This window comes from Cavia porcellus, unplaced genomic scaffold (genome assembly GCF_034190915.1).
Source record: "Cavia porcellus strain 051 isolate PalLab524CR breed Dunkin Hartley unplaced genomic scaffold, mCavPor4.1 scaffold_9, whole genome shotgun sequence".
Lineage (NCBI taxonomy): Eukaryota > Metazoa > Chordata > Mammalia > Rodentia > Caviidae > Cavia > Cavia porcellus.
In genome coordinates, this window is record NW_026947492.1 from 58,335,903 (window position 1) to 58,346,741 (window position 10,839).

General features: G+C 38.1%; 1 protein-coding gene across 17 annotated transcripts in view; it reads right to left on the minus strand.

Moving 5' to 3' along the window:
• Emsy (EMSY transcriptional repressor, BRCA2 interacting) overlaps nucleotides 1-2,165 on the minus strand; it is a 95,860-nt gene extending 93,695 nt beyond the window's left edge. For all 17 annotated transcript variants that reach the window (XM_063256465.1, XM_063256460.1, XM_063256464.1 and 14 more), the window contains exons 1-2: nucleotides 2,011-2,165; nucleotides 276-384 (exon numbers count right to left, since the gene is read on the minus strand). In XM_063256465.1, coding sequence (XP_063112535.1) covers nucleotides 276-345 — 70 coding nt within the window. In that variant the 5' untranslated portion in view covers nucleotides 346-384; nucleotides 2,011-2,165. The remainder of the gene's footprint in view (nucleotides 1-275; nucleotides 385-2,010) is intronic.
• Nucleotides 2,166-10,839: the final 8,674 nt, after the last annotated feature.

Here is a 10,839-nt window from a genome sequence, read left to right on the forward strand (position 1 = left end):
TTTTAGGTTTGAGTGAAGGCTAAGTGAAATGCTAAATATAAGAGATTCAAAATAGCAAAGTTACTGTCAGTGAGTCTTAGCTACTTGTATTATGATGATCCATGCACCTCATTTACAAGTCACTACAACAGGCACTGGAGAAACAACAGTGAGAATGATTGTACTATATGTCCAAAGATTTTCTAATACAACGTAAGATGACATTCAGGCACACAACTATACCCCAAACAAGAAAACGATCAAAGACCAAAACCATTAAAAATTAAAAATCATACCCAATTTTCGAAGAATCCTTTTGCATTCATCCCTGCTGAGATCCAAAAGGGTTGGCCACACAACAGGCATTGCTGCTTATATTTGGTAGCCCCAAAGAGCTTGTCTTCCCTACCAGAAGAAAAAACAACCAATTTACCAGAGTACTTTAAGAAGCCACTCACCTGGAGATCCACCCACAGGCTAAAAAGTGAAACCAATAAGATAGCTCAGATCATTTTTCATCACCATATTTTGCAACTTCTGGCAAAGAATTAAACCACCATTTGAGAATTTACTATACCAGTCAGTAGCAGTGGAAAGAGTCCAGGCTTTAGGGTCAGGCAACCTCTAGGTTCTAGTTTCAGCTTTTCACTGCTACTAATATGATCCTGGCAAAACTAGATATTCTAAACCGGTTTTATGCGTGTATTTAAATCAAGGTATTACCACTCAGTTTGGCATGTGTATTCATAAACAACACATGCCGTTTTTCCATAGTGACTGGTATGCAATTTAATAAATACAAACCTATATAAGCTTGGGCAAGTGACTTCTGTCAGTTTTCTCACTTAACCCAAACATTATTTGGGCTAATGGAATTCAGTAATAAAGAATGCTCTTCTCAAGTCTTACCAATGAAATATTAATTTAGACTTAGTAATCATTAAACTACTACTATTTAGCAAAAGTTTAAATGCCAAGAACTTCGTATTGGTAAACCGCCTTGGTCTACAGAACAAAAGGCGCTCAGGACTTTAACAATATCTGCTATGCATATAGCAAACCCTCAGCAAACATTTGTTAAATGGATAAATGAATGGTTGGCGGGAGAAAGTAAAATGAATGAGTAAGTGAGTTCACTGTCTAGGATAGAAATCACTGAGCCGAAATAACTACTATATCCGGTTCCAATGACTGGGCTCTAACTCCAACTCTACGCCCCCAGTTCAATCCCCTCCCCCTACTTTTCATTACACTCTCAGTTTAGCATCAACTGAGTGCTAATAGAACTGGACTGCGCGCCACAGCTGGCACGATGACATAAAGTAAAGGGGTGGGGAGGAGGAAAAAGGGGCAGAGCCAGAGAAATCCGCTCCCTCCACAAGCTTGTCCCCGCCTCCCGATAGGATTTTGGAGGCGGCTCCACCGCCAGAATCCAGCCCCACGTCACGGCATCCCAACGCGTCCCGGCCAGGGGGACCCTACCCACGGCTGCCTCGCGTCCGAAACGTGGGAAATAGGGGCCCCTGCCGGTTGGGACACCAGGATCTCGTGGAATCCTTCCCCAGCTCAAGTGTCAAGGAAACAAGCCCGCCCCGCCCCCTCTCCCAACACGCACTCGCCCGCGGCACCAGAGCGACCAGCCCAGGCTCTTAGTCCGCGCCACTCAGCGCCGATCCCAGTACCAAGCCCGCGACCCAGCCCCTCTGGCCGGCAGCCGGTGCCAGGAGCCCCCGGCAGGAATCTGTGCTCGCTCCCTCCCCAGCGAGAAGGACAACAGAGAGGAGTTGACGCGCGGACAGCCAGTCGGACAGCCAGAACTCACTGAGAGCTCCTAGAGCTGGACCCCCGGCATCCTAGCACCTGCCCTGCCAGAGTCCCCCTCAGGCCACCTCCGGGAGCCCCACGATACCGTTAGGAAACAACGGAGGATGGGGCTGGGCGCCCCAACCTGGGCTCCAAGTGCCCGGCCCAGGGCTCCTCTATGCTGGGTGTCTGCCAGTTTCTCATAGGACGCGCCTGAGAGTCACCCACCTGCCCGGCTTTTCGGGGCTCATCTAAAAGGCTCCTCCGCCAAGACTAGGGGACACCAGGAATAGGGTTTGTTTGCTGTGCCTCAGAAGGGGCAAGATGGCGACAAGTACCAGAGCGCAGGCGCAGGCGCGCGTTGATAATCGGGAAGTGTAGTTCGCCTTTCCCGCCTTTCGAACGCCTGACACCAAAGGCCCTCCATTCATCCTGTACTTTTCTTACGCCTTTTAAAAGGAAAGGTCCGATATCGCATGGGGCTGCTAGGAGTTGTAGTCCAACGCAAACCGTCGTTTTTGACTGCAGGGTTGCCGTCGCACGCGCAAGGAAAGCTGGGATTGTAGTTCCTTTGGCTTCTCCAGCATACTCTCTGCTCTCTGGCTTCGCGCGCCTCTCCTCGCTGCCTTGTCCCGGCCAATCGGCGGTGCTCTCTGCTACGCGTGCCGTCTCACGTAGCGGCCAAAATGGCGCCTGTACTTACAGTTTGCATTTCGCGGCGACCTTTATTCCAGTGAGGCTAGGGATTAAAAAAAAAATTCCAGCTTCGCATTGAAGCGAGGTTACGATTAAGGAACGGATTCTTCAGAATTGAAGCGGCCATTAGCTGCCATCCGCAGCCACTCAAACGATAGCTGGAAGAGAAATAATCCACACCCCGAGAATTGACAGTGGAGTTATCCATACCTGTTCACAGGGTTACGAAGTTTCAAGTGGAAAAAGAGCCTGAGCGTTCTCAATTTCAGATTCCTGCACATTCAAAGTGCGAATGATAGTGGTATCTTGTGCTATTTATTTGAGGCACAACGAGGTGGTAGGCTCACCCTCACTCAGCCTTTGTTCTTACTTAATTACACAGTGTTGGGAAGGTTTTGGCGCTCATAGGAAGGGGCCCTATGTGTTAAGATTCCCAAGCCAGTGCCTAATATTGCTGAAGATTTCATCAAATTTTGTATTTGTCCTCTCTCCAAATTTTGTCCTTTTAATTAGTAATTCTCGAGCCAGAAAAGGTTTTGTTGTTCATTCTGCCATTACCAGAATAGTTTCCTCCTTGAGACCTTGGTTACTATCCCTGGCCCCTCAAAGAAAAGAAAAATACTACCCTGTTAAGGAATAATATACCCTGTAGAGATGTTGTGATATACACCTTAAAAAAAAAAAAAAGTTATTTGTAAATCAGGAACTACTATATAAATCAGTGATACCATTCATGTTCTTGACTCAAGGTATAGGTTAAGAAGATAAAATAATTGTATTTAAATTTCTTGCCTTCCCTCCCTGATCTTCCAGTGGATCCTATTTTGAGGTGAGTTGCCTCAGAACTTGATAAAATAGCAAATGAAATCTTAATAGAAGGTTTTGTAATAGCATACATTCTTTAATTTGAGCTTTGCACTATCTTTATGAGCCATGTTTAACATCCCCCCTATTATAAAAGAAAAACACAGATGTTCAGTAACTCACCAAGTTTCATATAGCTAGGAATTGATAGTTGTGTTCTGTAACACCCAGTATTCTGACCTTCAAATGTCCTTTACAAGGAATGTCAGAATGACAAATAATAGAGTAGAAGTGAAAAGACAGGGTTTATAAAAACTGACTCCTACCATAAGAAGTATGATGAATTACTGTAGTTAATCTTGTATTTACTATATGCCAAGTACTGTTTTAAGCATTTAACATAATAACTCAACCCTTAAAACAACTTTATGAGGTAGAAACTGTTATTATACCTAATTACAAATCAGGCAACTGAGGCAAAGGAAGTTTAATAGCTTGCCTACGATCACACATAAGTAAATAGATACAGGCAGTTTCTGAATTTAAGAAGTTTGGCTCCAGAATCTATGCTGTAGACCAGTGATTTTCAAACTTCATTGTTCCATAGGAACACTTGAGAATCCTGTTAAAATGCAAATTTTGATTATGTATGTTTAGGATAAGACTTAGATCTGTACTTTTAATAAGCTTTTAAGTGATGGTGGTGCTTTTCTCCTAACCTTATTTTTGTTTTTTGCTTTTGCAGCCACAAACTACCTTCCGCATGCTGTCTCTGACTGCTTCCTAGCCCCAAATATTCTTAATACTGTATTCTTTTCTCTATGCATCAGACTCAGACTACTCTTAAGCATGCCATACCTCTATTCCATTCCCTTTCTTCCCCTATGCCACATATTGTACACCTTGTTACAGAGTTCAAATTACTTACTGTATAATCAGTTGTTTCAAAATTTGTCACTAGACCATGAGCTCTTTAAAGAGAGAGACTAATCAGGTGTGTTCACATTAAAATAGCTAAGACTTAGGCAGAGCTTTCACTATTCCAACTGCAGTTGCATACATTGGATTCCCCCCTACAATAATCGTATATTAGCCTCATTTTATGAATGAAGAAACTAAGGCAGAGAAAAGAAAGAGTTTGCCCAAGATAACAGCCTAAGTAGTAAAACCCATAATTTCAAATGAACTCACTTTGGCTCCAGGAAATGTGAGACAAAAGTCACGCCACACTTAACTTCCAAAAGAGAAAAGCTAGTTTTATTATTCTACTAAATGTAAATGATTATCCTCTACTCTGAGAAAGTAAATGGGAATATGCTGCCTGTCTAAATGTTATTCCTTGATTAACTAAATACCTTAGTCTTAAATTTCTTCAAAATGCATATTCTCTACCATTCTTATATTATGTGGCTATATTGGAAAAGTAGAGTTCATCGTCATCATGAAAGTATCTGTTAAGCTACCATGATATTACATAAGCAAATTGAAATGGATAAGACCTTAGGGTCTATTACTTTACACTACTAAAACCAAGATACTGAAATAATCAAGTGATTTATATGGAAATTTCATAGCAGAATTGGGGTTAGTTTTTTTTCAAATGCATTTTATTTCAAAGAGAAAAAAATAAAATTTCAAAGCACAACAACTGGGACAACAACGGTACATACATTGCACATTGCTATCTCCAAATTAGTTACCCAGAGCACAAGACATCTGCATTAAATTGTCCAAACAGTACCAGTGCAAATCTTTCTCTTCAATGAACTCAGAGAAATGAGTAGTATTCTTTGAGTTTCTCACTAATGAGACAACACAGTATTTATACTTGCATGTCTGATTTATTTAACTTATTTTTTCAAACGCATTTCATTTCAAAGAGACACAAAAAGACAAAACAAAACAAAATTTCAAATCACACCAATCAAGCCAACAGTGGTACATTGCATTACACATTGTCATTCCCAAATCATTCACCTGAAACACAAGACATCTGCATTCAATTATCCAAACACTACCAGCACAAATCTTTCTCTTCAGTGTCTTCAAGAGAAATCAGTAGAATAACTCTATTAACTATTTTTGTATCTATATATATATAGACCTATATATACATTATATCTTTCAGCTTCTCACATTAGTGAGACAACACTATGTTTATACATATGTGTCTGACTTATTTCAGTTGTGAGTCTGGTCTCCAGTTGCATCCATTCACATATAAACATCTAAAGTTTATCCTTCTTTATGGCTGAGTAGTACTCCATTGTATAAAGGTATCTCATCTTTTTTTTATCCATTCCTCAGTTAATGGGCATTTCGGTTGTTGTCAACATCTAGCCATTACAAATTGTGCTGCTATGAACATGGATGTGCACATATTGCATTTTTAATTCTTCTGGGAAGATACCCAAAAGGAAAATAAATGGGACCTTCAATTCTAGCTTTTTGAGATATCTCCACACTGAGTTCCAAAGTACCTATACTAGTCTACACAACTACCAACAGTAGTTTTCTCCACAGCCTCTCTAGTTTTTGTTATTGGTTGCTTTCTTGATAATAGTCATTCTTTCTGTAAGGAGGTGGAATATCAATTGCATTTCTCGAATAATCAGTGATGTAGAAAGTTTTTCCATATATGTATTTGCTGTTTTATTTCTTCATCTGAGAAATGTGTTTGATTACAGATGTCAGTTTTTGCATTAGGTTTTTTAATCTGGGAGAAATGATTTTTTAAAGTTCTTTATATGTTCTTCATAGTAATCTTTTATCTGAATAGCTGGCAAACATTTTTTTCTCACATTGTGGGTTGTCTCTTCACTGTTAGTGGTTTCTCTTGCTGTGAAAAAGCTTTCTGATAAGTTGAGGTCCGGTTGTTAATTCTTTGTGACAGTTCCTGTGCAATCTGAGTTTTGTTCATGAAGTATTTGCCTGCCCCAATATCTTCAACAGTTTTACTTACTGTATCTTCCAGCAGATTTGTTAGATCTTTGATGCATGGAATCTCATTTAGTGAATAGTGAAGGATATGGGTCCAACTTTAATCTTCATCATATGCAAAGCCAGTTTTTCCAGCACCATTTATTAGAGAGGCTGTCTTTCTTCCAGTGAATATGTTTGGCACCTTTGTCAAAAATAAGGTGGCTTAGTGTGTCTGAAGTTGTTTCTACATCTAATCTGTTTCATTGATCTTTGGGGTTTTTGTTTTGTTTTTTTGGTTTTTGGAGGGGGGTTTGGTTTTTGGTTTTGTGGGAGATTTTTTTTGGCCAGTACCACCCTTTTTTATCACAGTAGCTTTATAATATAATTTCAAGTTAGAGATTGTAATGTCCCCTGCCTTGCCTTTGTTGCCCAGGATTGCCTATGCTAGTCTAGGTCTCTTCCAGTTTCAGCTGGATTTTAGGACTTTTCTCTAATTCAGTGAGATGTTATTGGAATTTTATTTGGCACTGCGCTGAATCTGTGTAACAGTTCTGAAATTATGGCCATTTTCACTATATTGATTCTTCCTGCCCAAGAGCACAAGATATATCTCCATCTTCTAATATCCTCCTCAATGTCCCTTTTCAGAGTACTGTATTTTTCAATGTAGACATTTGTTACTTCCTTTGTTAGACTGATGCCTAGGTATTTCATTTTTGGGCATGCTATTGTGAAAGATGTTGGTTCCCTGATTTTTTTCTCAGTGAGTTTGTTCCTGTACAGGAAGGCTGTTGATTTTTGAGTGTTGGCTTTGTATCCACCTACACTGCTGAATTTGTGTATTAAATCTACCAATTTTAGTGGTGTTTTGGGGGTCTTTTATGTAGGATATCATGTCATCTGCAAAAAAAAAGGTAGTTTAACTTCTTTCTTTCCTATCTTTATTCCTTTTATTTCTTCCTCTGATCTAATTGCTCCAGCTAAATTTTCCAGGACTATGTTGAATAAGACTGAAGACAGTAGACATCCTTGTCCTGTTCCTGATTTTAGAGAGAAAGCTTTCTGGTTTTGTTCATTTAGGATGATATTGGCTGTTTGTCATGGATGGCTTTTATCAGATTGAGATAAAAAACCATCTATTCCAATTTTCTGTAGGGATTTTATCATGAGCGGATGCTGGGCTTTCTCAAAAACTTTTTCTGCATCTGTTGAGATGAACATATGATTATTTATCTTGGCTCTGTTAATATGGTGTATTACATTTATGGATTTACATATGTTGAACCATCCCTGCATCCCTGGGATGAATCCCACTTGAACATGGTGTATAATCTTCTTGATAATTTGCTCCATTCTGTCTGCCAGTATCCTAATGAGAATTTTTGCATCTATGTTCATTACAGAGATTAGCCTTTAATTTTCTTTGTTAGTTGGATCCTTCTCTAATTTTAGTATCAGGGTAATGCTTCCAGGAATGCATTTGTGAGTATTACTTTTTTTTCAATTTCATGAAAGAGTTTGAGAAATAGTGGTATTAGGTCTTCTTCATTAAAGAGTTTGAGAAATATAGCATTAGGTCTTCTTCATTAAAGAGTTTGAGAAATAGTGGTATTAGATCTTCTCTAAATTTCTTAATGGAATTCAGCAATGAATCTGTGAGGGCCTGGACTTTTCTTTGTTGATTGGTTTTTAATTATGTTTGATTTCATTTATTGATACTGGGTTATTTAGAATTTTATATCTTTGTGCTTCAGCTTTGATAATTTATGTGTATCTAGAAATCTATCCATTTCTTTTGTATTTTTCATCTTGTTAGAGTACACGTTTTAAAAGTAGGTATAGAAGATCTTCTGGATTTCTGCAGCATCAGTTATTTCATCTTTTTATCTCTAATTGTGTGGATGTGAGTCTTTTTTTTTATAAGGTTGGATAAGGGCTTGTCAATTTTATTTAACCTTTCAAAGAACCTTTCTTTGATTCATTGATTCTTTGTATTTTTGTTTAGTTTCGAGTGTGCTGATTTCTGCCCTTTATAATTTCCTCCACTTTTGAGCTTTTTTTTCACTTTTTCTTTCATTTTTGAGCTTTTGTCTGAGTCTTCTCTTCTTTTTCTAGAAGTTTGAGTTTCATCATTAAGTTATTTATAAGTACTTGCTCTGTTTTCCTGATATAGGTACTTACTGCTATAAATTTTCCTCTTAAGACTAGTTTCACTGTGCCCATGAGTTCCACTATGTTGTATTGTCATTATCATTCATCTTTAAAAATTGTCTAAAATCTTCTTTAATTTCATCTGTGACCCATTGGTTATTCAGAAGGGTGCTATTTAATTTCAATGTGTTTATGAAGTTCTTTGGTTTCTTTTGCCATGGATTTCCAATTTCATTTCTCTGTGGTCTGATAGTATGCCTGGGATAATTTCAATTCCTTTGCATTTACATAAGCAGGTTCTGTGGGCCAGTATGTGGCCTGTTTTGGAAAATGAGAATAACATGTAAAATTTTTTTGTACCAGTGATCAAACTCACAACCTTGCAATTTTCAGGCAGGCACTTGTGTCACTGAGCTAAATCCCCAGGAAAATGTGTATTCTGATGTAATGAAGTGGAACACTCTATAAACATCTAATAAGTCCAGTTGTTCAAAAGTTTGGTTACGTTTTAATATTTCATTAATTGTTGTCTATTCTATTTGTCTTTTTGTGACAATGGAGTATTCAGGTCTTCCAATACAATTTGTATCAGGGCTTATTTGATTTTTCATGTCCATTAGCATATTTTATAGAGTTGAGTGCACTGGTATTTGTTGCATATATATTTATTATTGTTATCTTTTCCTCCTTGATTGTTCCCTTTATGAGGATGTTGTGACTTTCTCTTTCTCTCTTTATAAGTCTTGGCTTGAAATTCAATTTGTCTCCAAATAGAACAGCTACCTCTGCTTCTTTCTGAGTTCCTTTCCATGGGCTACTGTTTTCCATAATTTGATTTTCAATCTATTAATTTTTTTAATTAAATGTGTTTCTTTTGAACAGAATACTGTTGGATCTTGCTTCTTGATCCATTCTGCCAGTCTGTGTTATTTGATTAGTGAATGTAGACTATTAGCATTGAAGATTACAACCAATATGTATTGACTTTCCTTGTCATGTTATTTTCCTGTTGTTGGTTCCTGCCCCTGTCCCTTTCCCCCTCGCTTAAATTGTTTGCCTTGCCTGATAGATTCCTTCTGTTAGGGTTTATAGAGCTGTAGTCCTTGTTATCTCTTTCCAAAATGTCCTTCAGAACATTTTGGAGTGCTGGTTTGATCATTTTAAATTTCCTCAGTTGTTCTTTGTCATGAATGTATTTCATTTCTCCATCACTGTGGAAAGATAGTTTTGTGGGGTACATCAGTCTGGGTTGAAAGTGGTTTTCCTTTACACTTGGAATGTTTTACTCCAATCCTTGAGTTTAGGGTTTGTACAGAGAAGTCAGAAGTAATTCTGATGGATTTTCCTTTACAGATGATTTGTTTCTTCTCCCTAACAGTTATTAAGATTCTACTCTTGTGTTGAATTTCTGGAATCTTGACTATACCTGCTTTAGAATTTTTTTGATCAGGGCTAATTGGAGTTCTATAACCCTCATTTATCTGTATATCCAATTATTTTTTCTCCCAAAAAAGTTTCCTGTGATGATATCTGTGCACATTTTTAAATGTGATTTGTAGTATCTCCTGTGCTTTCATTGACTTCATTCAGTCTTAACTTATTCATCTAGCAGCTGCTGGATTGATTTCTGTCAGTCCCTTGCTATTTTTGAGAAATCTTCATTTTCTTGGTCACTAACTGCAAACCTGTCTTCAACGTCTGAGATCCTGTCCTCACAGTGGCCTAATCTGCTTTAAATACTTTCAGTGGAATTTTTATTCTCCTGTATATCTGCTTGAATCTGCTTTATGGATTCCATTTATTTCCTATGCTGAGTTTCCATAATTTTCTTAAGCTCATCTATTTTTTTGTCTGTATCTGCTCTAGCATTACTAAGCATGATCTCTATATGTGAGATTATTTCTCATTTCATTTTTTCCAAAGCCTCATTCAATTACTTTGTTGTTATCACTTCAGGGAGGCTAAGTGAGAGACTTTTGAATTGTCCCATCTCATTGCCCCATGTATTTGCCTTTAGCGAACCTACTGTCTGGAGTTGCATTTTATTAAGTGTATTTTCATTTTTTCTGTCTTCTTTTTTAGTTTAATTCCTGGAGTGATTCTTGTAAATTGCCTATGGTGAGTTGCTTTATTGCTAGTATTTAGGATCCTTAGGTGATGATTAATTCTCTGAGGTATCGTCCAGGTATAGCTGGTTTTGGGGTTTGAGTCTGTTGGAAGATCTTACCTCTTCAGTTAGTTGGAGATTAGAAGTTGCTTTTTGGCACAGTTCCTGATGCTTTGGCACTGTGCCACCATATTTTCTGTAACCTTTAGTCAATTTTAGCCATGGAATATCAGGACTGACACCTATTTAGAACAATTATGTCAATTTTGGCTAGAAGGGTACCAATAGCATCAAATATATTTAGTTCCAGATAAACTGAGCTAACCCTTAATTTGTAACTTTTAACTATGTGAACTGGGCTTTTAGTTATATAAAAA